At 41.2% G+C, this 18,864-nt stretch overlaps 1 protein-coding gene across 15 annotated transcripts in view; it reads left to right on the top strand.

The window, feature by feature from the left end:
• LOC138744435 (kinesin-like protein KIF20B) overlaps positions 1-18,864 on the top strand; it is a 262,166-nt gene that overhangs the window by 23,116 nt on the left and 220,186 nt on the right. For all 15 annotated transcript variants that reach the window (XR_011345532.1, XR_011345530.1, XR_011345534.1 and 12 more), the window contains exons 11-14: positions 5,724-5,870; positions 7,136-7,298; positions 13,021-13,287; positions 17,597-17,736. Coding sequence is in view for 9 of the 15 variants with exons in the window: in XM_069900601.1 (XP_069756702.1) it covers positions 5,724-5,870; positions 7,136-7,298; positions 13,021-13,287; positions 17,597-17,736 (717 nt within the window). In the remaining 6 variants the exon portion in view is untranslated. The remainder of the gene's footprint in view (positions 1-5,723; positions 5,871-7,135; positions 7,299-13,020; positions 13,288-17,596; positions 17,737-18,864) is intronic.

An 18,864-nucleotide genomic window follows, 5' to 3' on the forward strand; every position in this document is an offset into this window, starting at 1 on the left:
AAACTCTTGGATGCTAACAATTTTTTCATTCTCCCTTGCTATTCCTTCTCAGTTGTTGTCCTATGCATCATCTATTGTCAGGGTGGGTCCAAATGTGAATTTTATGAATAATATGCTGTGCTTCTGTATAAATCAACACCATGATTTTTTTTTTCCCATGACCCACCACCTCTTCCTGATTCCGCTGTTTGTCTTCACTGACTCCTTTCTGTGATGCCCAAAAACCCCTGTGATTTCTCCACCTCTCCCACATGTCCAATATCCTCTCACCTTCAGCACTCCCGAGTTTCTTGCCCATTGCCCCCCACCCCACCGATGTACTTGCTTTAACCCCTTCTTTGGTATTAACCAAGGTTCCTAACATAAAACATTGATTATTTCTAACCCTGGATGCTGTCTGACCTGCTAAGTCACTCCAGCTTTTTATTGATCAACTCGTCTGAGGCAGAGTGGAAAACTATGCTCAGATATTATCTTCAATTCTGTGTCTGCATCTTGTACAGAAGTTTTAAATTTAAATTTAGACATTCAGCACGGTAACAGTCCATTTCAGCTCACGAGTCTGTGTTGCCCAATTGACCCACACTCCCAGTACGTACTCCTGTGCAGAAATGGCCTGGTACTGTTCTCTGTGTCTCAATTAAAAATTAGAAATTAAAAGGTTGGCCACCCCTGACCTAGAGTCTTCATTATCTTTCTTTAAACTAGTGTTGCATTTCTATTTTCTGATCCTCTGGGACTTGTCGAGAATTTTTTTTTATAATGGTAAATTTGCAGTTAAATCAGAATAATCTATTTCTATGAAACTAATATGCTGACAGTTGCCTAGTTTTAATTTTGAATGAATCAGTGAATCAGTTTTGATGTTTTAAGTTTAATGTTTCCAGGTTAATCATACTACAATGTAACTGGAATGATAGCAGAATTTCTGAGTTTAAGCATAAAGATGCCTTTTTAAAGTGTTCATCCAAATATAATGTTAAAAATGTATTGATCAGGCAGCATATGCATGGAAGCTAACAAAGCTTCCGTTCTGACCAGTTTTTAAGTATTGTTAGGTCTGCTTTGTTTGAGAATGAGTGAGTCAGACACCAGACTGAGTCGAAATCAAGGTTCTTTATTACTGGATTGTAACACTTACAACTAACAGTGTTAGTTGGAGAAGGCGCATTCTCCCGATATCAGCAAGTGGTGTTTTTTTATACCTCAGGACACGTACTTAGTAAATTATCATACCATTACATTAACAATGGCGTGAAGCAAGGCTGTGTTCTCGCACCAACCCTCTTTTCAATCTTCTTCAGCATGATGCTGAACCAAGCCATGAAAGACCCCAACAATGAAGACGCTGTTTACATCCGGTACCGCACGGATGGCAGTCTCTTCAATCTGAGGCGCCTGCAAGCTCACACCAAGACACAAGAGAAACTTGTCCGTGCACTACTCTTTGCAGATGATGCCGCTTTAGTTGCCCATTCAGAGCCAGCTCTTCGGCGCTTGACGTCCTGCTTTGCGGAAACTGCCAAAATGTTTGGCCTGGAAGTCAGCCTGAAGAAAACTGAGGTCCTCCATCAGCCAGCTCCCCACCATGACTACCAGCCCCCCCACATCTCCATCGGGCACACAAAACTCAAAACGGTCAACCAGTTTACCTATCTCGGCTGCACCATTTCATCAGATGCAAGGATCGACAATGAGATAGACAACAGACTCGCCAAGGCAAATAGCGCCTTTGGAAGACTACACAAAAGAGTCTGGAAAAACAACCAACTGAAAAACCTCACAAAGATAAGCGTATACAGAGCTGTTGTCATACCCACACTCCTGTTCGGCTCCGAATCATGGGTCCTCTACCGGCACCACCTACGGCTCCTAGAACGCTTCCACCAGCGTTGTCTCCGCTCCATCCTCAACATCCATTGGAGCGCTCACACCCCTAACGTCGAGGTACTCGAGATGGCAGAGGTCGACAGCATCGAGTCCACGCTGCTGAAGATCCAGCTGCGCTGGATGGGTCACGTCTCCAGAATGGAGGACCATCGCCTTCCCAAGATCGTATTATATGGCGAGCTCTCCACTGGCCACCGTGACAGAGGTGCACCAAAGAAAAGGTACAAGGACTGCCTAAAGAAATCTCTTGGTGCCTGCCACATTGACCACCGCCAGTGGGCTGATAACGCCTCAAACCGTGCATCTTGGCGCCTCACAGTTTGGCGGGCAGCAACCTCCTTTGAAGAAGACCGCAGAGCCCACCTCACTGACAAAAGGCAAAGGAGGAAAAACCCAACACCCAACCCCAACCAACCAATTTTCCCTTGCAACCGCTGCAATCGTGTCTGCCTGTCCCGCATCGGACTGGTCAGCCACAAACGAGCCTGCAGCTGACGTGGACTTTTTACCCCCTCCATAAATCTTCGTCCGCGAAGCCAAGCCAAAGAAGAAAGAAAAAAAAAAACATTGTCCAATGAATAAGCTGTTGCTACCCTTCTCTGTTAGTCTGCTGCTCATCAGCTTGTTATTGCCAAACTTATCTTGAGCGTACCTGCATCCTGTTACTCCTTAGTACTGGGTGACTCCTTCTCTGGTCCCAACTCATGATGTTTTTACCTTACAGTATGGAGGAAGAATGTTTCTAAATTTCCATCTTGAATAGATAAAGTTGGTGTTAAATGCCAAGAAGGCTACGGAGCTGGTGCAGGAGATTGAAATTTTTAACCCATTTTTTTATTTAACGGGAGAAACTGTATAATGTACTTGAATTCTTTTGAACCCTTTTGCCCAAATGTCAATGGCAACTTAGTTACCCATCTAAAATGGATGAGAGGGGGGGGGGGTGGGGGGGTGGCTTGGGAGGAGGGGGGGGGGGGAAGAAAAAGTCACTGTAAATGTGTGAAAAAGAAAAAGTGTATATCATGGCTATTGTGATTTATGGTGTGAAAAATAAAAAATTTATAAAAAAAAAAAGCAAGTCTGCATTTGACCCACATTCCTCTTGGCTCAACTATCTACATACATGGCCACTTTTTAAATGGCTGTACCTGCCTTGAAGTACTTATGATATCTTGTGAGGTGGGGATGGGGTGGAGACAGTATTGAGACCAATTTCATGCCAAAGACTAATGTTATGGATGTGATGTGATGAGAGGTGAGGACCTGGAGAGGTAGTACTCAGAAAACTTAAGTATCTAAAGATGGATAAGTCCTGATGGAAGGTTATTGAAAGAAATGACAGAAGTTGTAGTCAAGGCTTTGATGATAATTTACTAAAATTCTCTGGACTCTGGGCAGGTCCTGCTGGGTTGGAAGATGGCAAATGTCATGCCACTATTGGTTAAAAAAAAGGATGTTGAAAAAAGGCAGGAACTATAGGCCAGTTAGCTTCAAGCATTTTCCCAACTACAGATGTAAAACTACCATTAAGAAATAGCGAGGCATCTGGAGCGAAATGGATTTATCAGGCAGACGCTGCATGGATTCGGTAAAGGCAGATTCTGTTTGACAAATTTGCTGGCGTTCTTGAGGATATAACCAGCGCGGTAGATGGAGGGATTTCAGAAGGCATTCAATAAGGTGCCACATAAAAGACTTTTACAGAAGAAAAGGATACATAGAGTTAGGGGGTGATCATAATAGCATAGTTGGAAGATCGTTAACCAACAGAAAGCAGAGAGTTGGGGTACAGAGATGGTTTTCTGATTGGCATTTGATTTTTTCAGAGGTCACTGCTGGGCCCACAACTATTCATGATATTCATACACTATCTGGAAAAGAAAACAGTGTGGTGTATCTAAGTTTGCTAATGATGTTAAATTGAGAAGAAAAGCAATTTGTACAGAGAATGCAGAGACTTCAGAAAGATACTGATTAGTTAAGTGAGTGGGCAAGAGCCTGGTAGATGGAGTACAATGTTGGCAACTGTGAGGCTATCTTTGGAAGTAGAAATGGAAGATCAGAATTTTATTTAAATGGCAAAAGGTTGGTTTGCAAATATAGAAGCCTATCCAAAAGGTAAATGGAATGTTGGCCTTTATTGTTAACGGAATGGAATCTAAGAGAGGGGAAGTTGTGCTGCAACTGTAACTGGTGAGGTTGCATCTGGAATACTGTGTGCAGTTCTACTTTCTACTTGAGAAAGGATGTACTGGCTTTGAAGGTAGTGCAGAGGAGGTTCACCAGGTTGATTCTGGGGGGATGAAGAGATTGGCCAAACAGGAGAGATTGAGTCATCTGGGACTGTACTTGCTGGAATTTAGAAGAATGAGAGGGAATCTTGTAGAAACAACATTATGTAAGGCATAGATAAAATTGAGGTAAGCAAGTTATTTCCATTGATGGGGAGACCAGAACTAGGGGTCATTGCCTTAAGATTCAATTTAGGACACCTGAGGAAGAACTGCTTTTTACAGAGGGTGGTTAATGTGTGGAATTTGCTGCCCATTGAAGCTGGGGAGGAGACCTCCATAAATGTATTTAAAACAAGGTTGGATAGATTTCTATAAAGGGATATTGGGGAGGAGGGGGTGGAAAAGGCAGGAAATTAGTATCAGATCAACCATGATTGTGTTGGATGGTGGAGCAGGCTGGATGACCTACTCCTGATCCTATTTCTGGTGTTCTTGTTGCCTTTCAGATCTATTTTAAATCTTCCCCTTCAACTTAAACCAATGCTCTCTAGTTTTAGTTATCTATGCCCCATATCATTTAATAAAGCTCCTGAGGTCATGCCTTCGCCTCCTATTCTTCAGGTAGAGAAATCCTTCCCTAACCATCTTCTCCTCAACTCAACCCCTCTCGTCTTGGTAGCTGGCATAAGAATATTATTTGCAATTTTGAGTTTAATTGCATCCTTTTTACTGCAAAACAACCAGAGTTGCTTATAGTAAGTGTATAGTTTTAAGTGTATAGTTGTTCCAGCATCTTGTGAAGCTAAAAGCAACTTAAACTTTTATCATTGCAGCATGCTGTTTAGTCATAATCCCACATTTCATTTTTAGTTCCCAGCACACCAGAAAATCTGATCGTGGAAAGTAGCTTCTCAATTACCAGACCAAACAACTTCAAGCACATGATGCAGGAAAACCCTGTTATCTCAATTGAAGTAACTGTCTAAAAGAATTGTGGAAAATAATAAAAAAAATAAGGAAGCTTAAAGTTGGAGCTCCTCGCTGTTTGTTCCCCAAATCATGTAACACACAGTCTCAAGAAACTGGAAAATTCACTTATGTCATCTCCCAATTCCCCATAGGTGCTGGATATTAGGACCTTTACTCTTATCTTGCTTCTAGAATCTCAAGTGTCTCATATGGGAAAGAATCATGATATTTGTTTAGTACATTATTTGGACAGGTAACAAAAAAATCTTTTTTAAAAAGCATCTGAAATGAAAGAAAAATAGAAGATTTGAGGAAAGTAGTTTGTCTGATACCCTGGTAGTTGAGCCACAACTGTGGCGGGTGGATTAATTAAATAGATGCTGCATTGGAACCCAAGTCTTTTGAGTACATCATGAAGGACTTCAGCTCTGGGATGCGAAGCCCTGGAGGGATTGACCACCAGGGATATTATTCATCCAGATGTAAAAGCAAGTAAGCAAGATGGAGGGTCTAACCAAAAGGGACAGTGGAAGTTGATTCAGAGATTTGGATGAGTTCAAGTTCATGAAGAAAAGATGAATATTAATGAAAGCCATTGAACTTTGGTGAATGTTGCTGCTTCTTTTACAGGTTGTCTCTTTGTGATCTTGCGGGATCAGAAAGGAATGCGAAAACAAAAAATGAAGGTGACCGATTAAAAGAAGCTGGTAATATTAACACTTCCTTGCTGATTCTTGGAAAGTGCATCAATGCATTGAGACATAACCAAATCTCTAAGTAAGAGGAGCCTTTATTTGCTTTTCAGTCTTCAATAATGTGATTGCTTAAAATTGTTTCCATGTGTTCGAAGAATTTAATGCAACTAAATTTAGTCGGATGAAATTTAAGTTAAAAATATTAAAATTTGTTTTTTTTTCCACTGGTCTGCTCAATCTTTTGTATATATTAAAAAAGATAAATTTGCAAGAGTGATTTTTTGGTAAGTGCAACGTTGATAATCCAATCCCTGTATCCAATTTATATTTAAAAAAAAAAAAAAAAAATCCTGATGCTTCAGTATCTGGTTTTATTATTCTGCAATAGGAGATGGGATTAAAGAGTGCAAACATGTGTGGTGACTTGAATTGGGAGGGGCTGGACCTTGGAAATGGTGTGCTTCCCAAGATGAGGTTCCAGAATGTAGGAGGCTTGAATGGACTGTTGTATTCATTTCCAAAGGATAGCATTGCACAGAATGTTAAATGAATGGTACATTATTTCCTGTAAACATATCTGCTTGAAATAAATCATAATTGGGTTTTAACAAGCTAAAAAGGGGCATCAACTGAGAGCCCAGGGGAGGGAGTTGAATTTCAAATTGTGATCTTAGTAGCAAATGGGAGGGGGATTTAAATTGACTGAATGTTAATTCATCTATAATTTTGATATCCAAATCCTATTCCTGGAGTATCAAGACAATTATTGGAGAGCCAGAAACATTAATCTTTGCTTTTGGATTGAGTCTATCCAAGAGACCAATGAGGGGCTCAGTTTGATGTTATCCTTTAAATTTCACATCCAACATTCTAGCTCACTTGTACAGCACCAATATGCTGTCTGTTTATGCCTGGATCTTTTGGAGTAGTTTCAATTAATTAACATTTTGTGTAAATGAGTGCTGTAAATGAACTGTTCTTGATTCATTAGCAAGTTGTTACTAGTGCAGCAACTTGATGGAAAACTGGTTCATTTGCCATGGTTCTGATAAACTTCATTTAAGCTTCCACAATTAAATCTTAATTTTAATCAATAATGACAGTTTTGTACACGGGTAATCAAATTTTAAAAATTTGATAGTTTTATAATTTCACAAGTTGAATTTTAACACTTCTGTTCATAGATGCACTAATTATAATAGAATTTTAATACATTAGCAAAGTTTAATTGGTGATCAAATGGTTCCAATTCAAATTAACCATACTTAGAAATGACCTTGTCAGTAAGATCAAAAAGGAGAATCTTTCAAACTTATTCAAAGTTATTTAAATTTTTTTACTTCTTAGAATACAAAGTCACGTCCCATTTCGGGAGAGCAAGCTAACTCGCTATTTCCAGGGTTTTTTCTCTGGGAGAGGAAAAGTGTGTATGATTGTTAATATCAGCCAATGTGCTTCTATGTATGAAGAGACGCTCCATGTACTGAAATTCTCTGCTATGGCACAAAAGGCAAGTGGCATTTGTTAATTGCTATAAATTTCTGTTATGCATTATTTCAATAATTGAAAATAGTTTCATAATTGAAAGGTGTCTGAGGTTCCTATCTTTACCAAATAGTTGCAATGTAAGGTTTTCCAATAGCCGACATTAAGTCAGTTTGCAAATTAGTGGATTTTGGTGGGGGGGGGGGGGGAGAAATTAAGTTTGAGTACCATTTGAAAACCAATTTATTGTCTTAAATTGTACCATGTACATATGTACAAATTTTCTCTTGCTATAGCTGAATAGGTAGTTTTTAAATACTACGGAATCATTTAAAAACAATGGTGCACTTGAATTAAGAAAACACATGCAAAAAGAAAAACTGGGTAGGTATTAAATACTCAGTTGTCCCAGTGCAAAACAAGGTGATTTGGCAATCATGAGGGCATTTCTTGTGTGATGTCAGCAGTCCCTGATTAGTGTAACCAGGGAAGGATAAAGAATCTAGCTGTTGGCAAGGAACTCTTGAGAAAACTGGAGCTGCTGATCTACCCAAAGTTGGAAGTGCAAAGAGATTGTGACTAGGGTGATGGGGCTCTTTCCAATATTGGCAACCTTCTTGAAACATTGCCTTGTGTAGTAGATACATTCAATAGATACACTTTCTGGAGCTTTCTCTGTTCCTGGGCAGTTGATTACCAAACCAGGAGAAAGTTTAGGGTATTGGTGTGCCGCCTTCAGTGTTGTCTTAATGTGCTGACTCAAGAAAATGTCTTTTTAAATATGGACTCCCAGAAACTTGAAGGTTTGAACCCTCTCCACCTCTGTCACACAATGAAGACAGATGTGTGGTCCCTCTTTCTTTCCTAAAACCATTAAACTCCTTGACCTTAGTAGAATCGAAAGATTGTTCTGATGCCACCCAACTAGACTATTGATATCATTTCTGTATTATGACTCGTGACTTTCAGTAATGCGGCCAGCAACTATAATTGAATTTGCAGATTGATTTGGAATCTCACCTGGCTATGCAATAACAAATGTACAGGTAGGTGGGTCGGGGTCAACATGCAGTCTTGTTGATGGTCAAAGAGGAGGATGTGATGTTGCTGATTTACCATGATTGAGGTCTGTGGATGAAGTCAAGGATTCAGCTGCAAAGGGATGAACAGAGTCCCAGATCCTTTAACTTGGACACAAGTTTTGCTGAAAGTTTGCTATAAATGAAAGTATAGTTTTAAAAAAAAACTTTCAGATTCATCATGCTTTTTGATGGGTTGCTAAAAACACTTCTATAAATGTAATCAGTATTTCTTTGGAATTGTGGTTGAAATGAAAATAAGTTCAAATATTCCTCCAGTTAAGATTACTGAATTTGCAAGTGAAAATTATTGGAAAAGCCATATAACTATATTTTGCTGTAAATAATGGGTTTAATATTGTTGATCTTATTCTGATCTTTAATAGCTATAGATTCTGGCTGGAACAAGTTTTTAAACTAAGCGTGAAGTAGTGCAAGCCAACTTCTGCTTCTTGCTATTGGCTAAAATGTGAGAACAAAGGATCAGGTATCGGGTACTTTGAGTAAAACAAAAGTAGTAATGATAGATTAAATCCTTCCTTCCTTTGGCTTGGCTTCGCGGACGAAGATTTATGGAGGGGTATGTCCACGTCTGCTGCAGGCTCGTTGGTGACTGACAAGTCCGATGCAGGACAAGCAGGCACGGTTGCAGCGGTTGCAAGGGAAAATTGGTTGGTTGGGGTTGGGTGTTGGGTTTTTTCCTCCTTTGTCTTTTGTCAGTGAGGTGGGCTCTGCGGTCTTCTTCAAAGGAGGTTGCTGCCTGCCAAACTGAGGCGCCAAGATGCACGGTTGGAGGCGATATCAGCCCACTGGCAGTGGTCAATGTGGCAGGCACCGAGATTTCTTTAAGCAGTCCTTGTACCTCTTCTTTGGTGCACCTCTGTCACGGTGGCCAGTGGAGAGCTCACCATATAACACGATCTTGGGAAGGCGATGGTCCTCCATTCTGGAGACGTGACCCACCCAGTGCAGATGGGTCTTTAGCAGCATGGATTCGATGCTTGTGGACTCTGCCAGCTCGAGTACTTCGATGTTGGTGATGAAGTCATTCCAATGAATGTTGATGGAGCGGAGACGGTGCTGATGGAAGCGTTCTAGGAGCCGTAGGTGATGCAGGTAGAGGACGCATGATTCTGAGCCGAACAGGAATGTGGGTATGACAACGGCTCTGTACACGCTGATCTTTTTGTGTTTCTTCAGGTGGTTGTTTTTCCAGACTCTTGTGTAGTCTTCCAAAGGCATTATTTGCCTTGACGAGTCTGTTGTCTATCTTTGTCGATCCTTGCATCAGATGAAATGGTGCAGCCAAGGTGGGTAAACTGGTTGACCGTTTTGAGTTCTGTGTGCCCGATGGAGATGTGGGGGGGGGCTGATGGAGGACCTCAGATTTCTTCAGGCTGACTTCCAGGCCAAACATTTTGGCAGTTTCCGCAAAACAGGACGTCAAGCGCTGAAGAGCTGGCTCTGAATGGGCAACTAAAGCGGCATCGTCTGCAAAGAGTAGTTCATGGACAAGTTGCTCTTGTGTCTTGGTGTGAGCTTGCAGGCACCTCCGATTGAAGAGACTGCCATCCGTGCGGTACCGGATGTAAATAGCGTCTTCATTGTTGAGGTCTTTCATGGCTTGTTTCAGCATCATGCTGAAGAAGATAGTAAAGAGGGTTAGTGCGAGGACGCAGCCTTGCTTCACGCCGTTGTCAATGGAGAAGGGTTCGGAGAGCTCATTGCTGTATCTGACCCGACCTTGTTAGTTTTCGTGCAGTTGGATAACCATTTTGAGGAACTTGGGGGGTATCTGAGGCGCTCTAGTATTTGCCAAAGCCCTTTCCTGCTCACAGTGTCGAAGGCTTTGGTGAGGTCAACAAAGGTGATGTAGAGTCCTTTGTTTTGTTCTCTGCACTTGGAGCTGTCTGAGGGCAAAGACCATGTCAGTAGTTCCTCTGTTTGCGCGAAAGCCACACTGTGATTCTGGGTGGACATTTTTGGCGACGCTAGGATTTAGTCTATTAAGGAGAATCCAAGCGAAGATTTTGCCTGCAATGGAGAGCAGCGTGATTCCCCTGTAGTTTGAGCGGTCTGATTTCTCACCTTTGTTTTTGTACAGGGTGATGATGATGGCATTACGAAGGTCCTGAAGCAGCTTTCCTTGGTCCCAGCAGAGCATGAAAAATTCATGCAGTTTGGTATGCAGAGCTTTGCCGCCAGACCTCTGGGGGTGGGGGGATTCCATCCATACCCGCTGCTTTGCCATTTTTCAGTTGTTCAATTGCCTTGTATGTCTCTTCCTGGATAAGGACCTCATCCAGCTCTAGACTCGAGGGTTGTTGAGGGAGCTGGAGCAGGGCGGATTCTTGGACTGAGCAGTTGGCACTGAAAAGGGATTGGAAGTGTTCTGACCATCGATTGAGGATGGAGATCTTGTCGCTGAGGAGGACCTCGCTGTCTGAGCTGCGCAGAGGGCTTTGGACTTGGGGTGAGGGGCCGTACATCGTCTTTAGTGTCTCATTAAAAACCCCTGAAGTCGCTAATGTCGGCGCTAAGCTGGGTTTGTTTGGCGAGGCTAGTCCACCACTCATTTTGGATCTCCCGGAGTTTGCGCTGAAGATGGCTGCATGCGAGACGGAAGGCTCGTTTTTTCTCTGGCCAGGAAGGCTTTGCAAGGTGATCCTGGTGGGCAGATCGCTTCTTTGCAAGCAGCTCCTGGATTTCCTGGTTGTTTTCGTCAAACCAGTCCTTGTTTTTCCTGGAGGAGAAGCCCAGTACCTCTTCAGTGGATTGCAGTATGGTCGATCCCAGAGGGTTTCAGGAGACGTGTACGTGAGGCAGTTTGCATCCTCGAGCTTTGCTTGGAGTTTTGCCTGGAAGATTCCTCTCACTACGTCTGACTACAAGTTTCCAACATTGAACCTCTTTCTGGGGGTTCCACTGTTCTTGAACTTTGACTTGAAGTGAAGGTTGTGCTTGCAGCGAACAAGCTGGTGGTCAGTATGGCATTCCGCGCTGGGCATGATCCTGGTGTGGAGCACCTCTCGTTTGTCTCTTCCTCGCACCAGAACATAGTCCAGGAGGTGCCATTGTTTGGATCGGGGATGCATCCAGGTAGTCTTCAGGCTGCTGGAAAATGTTGTTAGTAATGACAAGCTGCTGTTCTGATGCGAGTGTTGAAGTCGCCAAGGATGACAACCTTGTCGGCTGTAGGGGTGCGTTGGATAAGGTTGCGCAGATCAGTGTAGAACTTGTGCTTTTCTGCTGGTTCTGCCTGAAGGGTTGGAGCATAGTCACTGATGAGAGTGATGCATCTGTTGTTTTGAAGGGGGAGTCGCATGGACATGATCTGGACAGAGTGGCCTGTCGGGAGGTTTTCAAGTTTGGAGGCAATGGAGTTCTTGACCATGAAGCCAACACCAGATAGGCGTTGTTCAGCCTGAGGCTTGCAGACCAGTAGAGTGTGTAGCCAGCGCCGTGTTCTTGGAGGCTGCCGACATCTGCAAGGCGGACTTCGCTGAGAGTGGCTATGTCGATGTCGAGTCTGAGGAGTTCATGTGCGATGAGGGCAGACCGACGTTCGGGTCGGTGGCTCTCAGCCTTGTCTAGCATGGTTCTGATGTTCCAGCATGCTAGCTTGAGTTTGTGTGCCTCATTTGAAGGGGAGGACGTGGACCTGTCCTCGGGCCTGCGCAAGGGAGCTTTTGGGTGGAGTGCAGTGTGCGTAGTACTGGCCCCACCCTTTACACCTATGGTTCGTATGCCATGGCCAAGCAAGCTGGGATGTGGCAGCGAGGTCCTTGGGTCGTAGGTTTTATATCGGAGTGACCTTCTATGCAGGTTGCTTAACTGGGCTGAAGAGGCCTGCCTCCCCTTTTATGTCGAACCATTTAAATAATCAATGGGGAAATGCTCTGTTCTGTCTGCAGTTATGTTCTAGAATGCTTTGACTGAAATGGTAGTGATAGCAGATTAATTTGAATTGGGGAATTAGCATGTACTTGAAGAAGCATGAGGAGAAGATTAGAGCTAATTGGATAAATCTTTCAAACAGTTGACACAGGCCAAATGGTCTCATTATATGGCAAGGAGTGGAATAGCAGAATCTAGTCACATTTTGGTTGCAGTTTTTTATGCAATATTTTGTTTCCAGGTTTTTAAATTGTTGATTGCAATTTCATAATCAATTTTATGGTACCTTTGCATTGTGATATGAATGAGCCTGGATTTGCTCATTTCTCTATCTCACTCCAGTGTCTGCCTCTGCCCTTTACACTTGGTCAACTTTTGATCTTTTATCAAAATCTGTTATGGGGGGGTTTAAATTAAACAATTTTAGATAAATATACTTTCTGGTTGAAATCACACCTCTCATGTTCTGATGCAAGATTATTAATTTCCAATTTCAAGTTTCCATCTGCCTAATCCAATGATTTCTTTGTTTTAACATGGATTTTTTTTTAACTGAATTGCTGAGATTGTATTGGGCTAATTCGTTCCTGTTTTTTCCTGCCTAACATTTTCTCACCTTAAGGTCAATCAATTGGTGTTGAGTAATTTTCTGGAAGTGGCATTATTTTAGCATACTGTTTATTTGTGAAGTACAGTGTTCACTGCTGCTTACAGCACTAAACATTTATTTTGCAAGGGGGCAGCATTTATTCTTGAATTTTTTTTTTCTAGATTCTCCTTGATTGTTCAAAGTTTCCTACCTGTTTAGTTCCAAAAAGATCAGCCAGAGCTCTGTCACTGATAATCAATAATGCTGAAATTGAATACTCTCTGAAAAGAGAAACAATCTCTTGGGATTCTAGTCTTGAGGATATTGTTGAAATGCCGGAAGGTGATTTGGAGACGACCTACACTGATGTAAACCAGAGTGAGGAGGAGGGGGAAGATGAGGAGGATGAAGAGGAAGAAAATATAGTGATAAGTAAAATCACTTATGAGGTAAATGCATTATCTTTTTTCTATCTTGCTGCATAACTGAAGAATTTTGTGCTATGCAATCTTGAGTAGGTCAAAGGTCACTATTTGCCTCAAAGCTGCATTAAGTCCATGATGTTGCATAACTAAAGGGAAATTATTGAAATATTTTGGTTAATTATAACACCAGAAGCAGAAATAGGCTTTTCAGCCCATCGTGTCTGCCCCATCATTTAATCAAGAGCTGCTCCATTTCTAATTCTGCCCCACTGCCCAGCCTTCTCCCCATAACGTTTGATACCCTGGCTAATCAAGAACACCCAATGACTTGATATTCACAGCCGTGTGGCAACAAATTTCACAAATTTACCACCAGCTGGCTAAAGAAATTTCTGTAACTAAGTGGGCTATTCTGAAGTTGTACCCTCTTGTCCTTGACTCTCCCACCATGGGAAGACTGTCTTTCTTCATCTACTCTGTCCGTGACTTTCAATGTTCAAAATGCTTCAATGAGGTCCCCCCCCCTTCATGCTCCCTAAATTCAAATGAGTACAGGCCAAGAGCTGTTAAATGTTCCTTGTTTGATCACTCAAAATGCGATCTCACCATTGCCATACAAAACCTCAACATTCCATCCCTGCTCTTTTATTCTATTCTATTCCTCTTGCACAGACTCAATATACAAGTTTACCATCAGGCTATTCTGCATGAGGACTCTTGGTTCCCTTTGTATTTAGGTATTTTTTGCCTATTTAGAAAATAGTTTGCCCATTTATTTTTTTAATCAAATTGTCTGATCTTGCACTTTCTGGCATTGTTTCATTTGCCATTTCCCTGCACGTTCTCCTAATCTGTTGGTCCTTCTGCAGCCTCCCTGTTTCCTCAACACTACCTGCTTCACCACCTATCTTCATATCATCTATAGACAAGGACAAAAATTCATTAATTCCATAATCCAAATCATTAATCCACAACACAAAAAGAAGTGCACCCGAGACTGACCTCTGTAGAAATCCACTAACAACTGGTGGCCATTAAGTATATGATCTCTGCATTCCAATACTCTGCTTCCTGCCAATCAGCTGATACTCTACCCATGCCAGTATGTTTCCTGTTAGACCATGGGCTCTTATTGTTATAAACCTTGTGTGTGGCACTTTGTGAAAGGCCTGAAAATCCAAATACACAACATCCATTGCATCTTGTTTACCCTGCTTGTCTTGTCTTCAAAGAATTCCAATAGGTTTGATAAGTAAGATTTTCTCATAAGGAAACCATGCTGGCTTTGGCCTATCTTGTCATGTACCTCCCAAGTGCTCTGTAACCTCATCCTTGACAATCAACTCCAACATCTTCCCAACAACTGGCGTCTGATTAACCAGTCTATAATTTCCTTTCTGTTGCCTCCCTTCTTTCTCAAATAGCGGGGTGACACTTGCTATTTTCCAGTCCTCTGGGGTCACACCAAAATCTTTTGATTCCCGAAAGATCATTACCAATGTCTCCACAATCCTTAATGCTACTCAAAACCTGACCGTGCAATCCATTTGGTCCTTGAGACTGAGACCATTCAGCTTTCACAAGGATTCACATGTTGCTTCATTTGGAAGGACTATTTGAGGAATTTGGCACATCTCGCTTTTGCAGAACTGAAATATGTAGTTTTGTTCTTTTAAAGCTGACAGCAACCTATTCTTATTGTAAAATGTTTGTTGTCTGAAAGCTTATTGGTTCTCTATATCAATTCATTGATTTGAACAATCAATGGTCTTCAAAATATCAACTGTAGCATTCTGGCAGTTATTTGTTTTATCTGGTTGAATTGATTTCAAATATATAGAAAAGCTTCTTTGTCAGTCAAGATAAATTTGTCATTGCATGACATCTGAATCACTTGGGCATAGAAACTGACCATGCTAATCATCAAGCATCATTTGCATTCAAACTACTGCAATCACATTTTATTCTCCCCATGTTCCAAGAACACTCCTGTTACAACCCCTACTGTTTGAGTTGAAAAAAGAACTGCATGCTTTTGTAGGAAGGAGCAATTGCTACCACTAAAAGCACCAGATTTAGGATGGAGTCTGGGTCATTATTTGGCAGGGACCAGTTGCTCTGCCACTGCTGTCATCGACCAAGAATTTTATTTTCTTATGGGAGGGGTTTGATTGGAAGGAGAAGGAAAAATCTGACTCAAGCCAGACCAGCTCAGCTTGCATCTTGGGATGGAAGTTGGGTTGGCAAAATTTAATGCGGATGGAGATCTAAAGAACTGTTAGTTGACCTTGGACAGGATGAATTTCAAGGTGTGATGAGAAATGGGAAAAGAAGATTTTAAAAAAAAGTTCCCAGTACAAGTTGGCATAATTGTTATTTGAGGTGCAAGATTTTGGGATTAAAAGAAGTTGGAGAAAGCAATTATTGAATGACTTCAATAATGTTATTATTGTGAATGGATTGGGGTTGAGAGAGGTTGGAAATCATTTGCAGTAAGAACCTGGATATTAATTTTGCATGCCAGAATATTTCTGGAACAGCAAGTGATTCTGACATTTGTATAGCTTTAGTCCATTATGCCATCTGCTAGATTTGATCATGTATGCCATACAGCAAGATCTACATTTTTGCTTTTAAGCGGCAAGAAGCATTCAGACGATAGAAGTGCTTTTAATGCCCACCTTGATAGCAGAGTGTAACCAGCTATGCTTGGTCTTTCTTGGTGTTAACTTTGAATCCCCTAGCATCACTAGCCACAAAAACACTGCTGTAAATAGAGGAGGCCAAAGGCTGGGTGTCTCTTGAGGATTGATTTGTTTCCTGACAAAATATTTCATCTGACATATTAACAGAAGCAAGAATGCAAAAGGGTAATTGCAGCAAGTATATGGAAATGGATTATTGGCTGTGATGTGGTGGCACCTCATGCTTGCTCAGCATAACTTGGCAACTTCTGCACTATGAAGGCTTATTTTAGACAGGCTTTTGTGTGTTTGCTTTGCACTGAGGTCATGGGCTTGTGGCTGCACCCTTATTGGTGACCACTATTCTTACCAAAGTCTGGAATTGGGGGTAGTGATGTCAGCGGAAGGGAAGAAAGAAGCTTCTTTCACATCCACTGGAAGGTGATGAAGAAAAATATCAGATCAGTGGTTTGCCAAAACATAAAGGAGGTGACACAAGTCCTCATCAGTAGACACGCTTGCCTGTCCAAAATGAGTCTTCCTAGGCAGCTTCTGCATGATGAACCCCACATCTTGGCATTAAATGGTTGTGCTGATAACTCACCCTGGACTAAAAGTAGCTGAAGCATCTATTGCTCTTAAGTTATGGGTCAAGTTGTTGATAAGAGTGGTCAGAGGAGGGCAGATGGTTGCTCAGAGTTCCTGGCATAGCAGTATACAATTGAGCTGATACCTTTCAGTGTACGTTCAGATTGAATGATCAAGAGCACCTTTCTTCAAGGTAATGCTCAGCAAGTCACAGTCATACTTTTATTGGTCTGGATGAGTGAAGCTTGACACCAGTCAGAAAAAAATGGACACTCCATCCAAAATCAATTTTCATTTGTCTCCACTGACACTAGCTTCAATATCTGCCTTCTGCAAAAAATGTACTGGCTTACCTTGGCTATAAAGAATTCCAAGCCTTCGTTCTCGATTATTTGAAATGGTGGCAGCAGATAGGACATTGTTTGCAGGTGACTCTCCAAACTGTGCATGATTTTAACTTGGAAACAAGACCCATCCCCTCATTGTCATGGTCTCTAATTCCTAAAAGGTACTATCCAGGAGCATTGTGGGAATACGTTCACTATAATACTCCATTACTTCAAGATGTCAGCATGCTGTTTCTTTTCAATAAGCAATTATTGTCGAGCATTGGATGAATTTGGCAAAATATCAATGCAAAAAAAATTTGCATATGAAAATTTGAAAGAACAACTAAAATGGAGCAGCTGTGATGAGAAGGAATAGCATTTAGGATTTAAATTTGAAATGGTTTTAATTTGTAGAAAATGGTCGACAAAGCATTGTCTGTGTTGATCTATCTTGGTCTCCACTCTATCAAAGATGTTTCATTTATTCTCTGCACTCTTTCATCCTTCCTTAGAATGCAAAGCTGTTTTGATTTCTCTTTCCACTCTTGATGGATTATTGGCATGAAAAATGTATTTTGTTCCCTGTTATATGAATTTGCAGTTGTATGAATGTTACTCTTCCTCAAGATTTGGTACAGTTTTAGTATTATCTACTTTATATTATATGTTTCAGAATTAGTTAATAAAAATATTTTCGTTTTTTGAATTTGAGTCTTTTTTTAAAATGTGCAGAAATTTCTGATTTATATGCAAGATCTGAAAAACAAGATTATTGAGGAAAAGAAAGAGAAGGTGATGATGGAAAAGAAAATCCGTGAAGAAGCTTGCCAAGAAATGGAAAAGTTCATGTCTCAGTTTGAAAATGATTTAAGGTAAATTGTTGGTTGCATTCTGAGTTTAGGACATTTTTAAGGATAACAATTTAGCTATTCTTTCTTTTTCAATGTATTTATTGAAATTGAAATCCCAGATGGAAAAATGGAGTACAATAAAGAATACATCTAAAAGGTCAAAAAATAATACATTACACTTAAATCATTACCAATTCATGCAAGGTACCCTGCATTCTCAATTAAACAAATTATATTAGTAATATTTATTATTATTAAAAGATTACACCCAGTACCAAAAATGAATCTGTTTGGCAAGGAGAGGAAAAAGCATTCCTTATCAAAGTGATAAATTATCTTATTGGTCAACATTCATTATCATATTAAAGATTCTGAAAATACTTCATAAAAGGTCTCCACAGTATTTGAAAATTTAAATTCAAATTGGGAATGAAAACTTGTTGAATAGTAATGACAACAACCTTGTGCTCGACGTCAGCAAAACCAAGGAGGAAGTCGGGAACACGATCGAGGACTCAGTAGTGGGGAGGGTCAAGAACTTCAAATTCCTGGTTGTCAACATCTTTGAAGATCTGTCCTGGAACCTCCATGTTGATGCAATCACAAAGAAGGCTCGCTAGCAGCTATACTTTGTGAGATGTCTGAGGAGATTCGGTATGTTACTGAAGACTCTCCTAAACCTCTACAGGTATACCATGGAGAGCATTCTGGCCGGTTGCATCACTGCCTGGTATGGAGGTGCCATCTCTCAGAACAAGAATAAACTTGAGGGTTGTTAACTCTGCCTGCGACATCACAGGCACCAGACTTCAATCCATCGAGGACATCTACACAAGGCGGTATCTTAAAGTGGCCTCTATCCTTAAAGACCCTCACCACCCAGCTACACCCTCTTCACTCTACCATTGGCAGGGGGGGGGGGTGGGGGGGTAGGGGAGGAGTGGGGTGGAGAGAGAAAGGTATAGGAGCCTAAAGACAAACACTGAGGCGCAAGGACAGTTTCTTCCCTGCTGCCATCAGATTCCTGAATAATCAATCAACCAAAAACACTGATCCTGAAATTGAGGATCTAATCTTCTCTAAATATAAATATGACATGATGTCACATAATCATTGAGCATGAGTAGGCGGAGCAACATCCTTCCATCT

Source organism: Narcine bancroftii, chromosome 10 (assembly GCF_036971445.1).
Source record: "Narcine bancroftii isolate sNarBan1 chromosome 10, sNarBan1.hap1, whole genome shotgun sequence".
NCBI lineage: Eukaryota > Metazoa > Chordata > Chondrichthyes > Torpediniformes > Narcinidae > Narcine > Narcine bancroftii.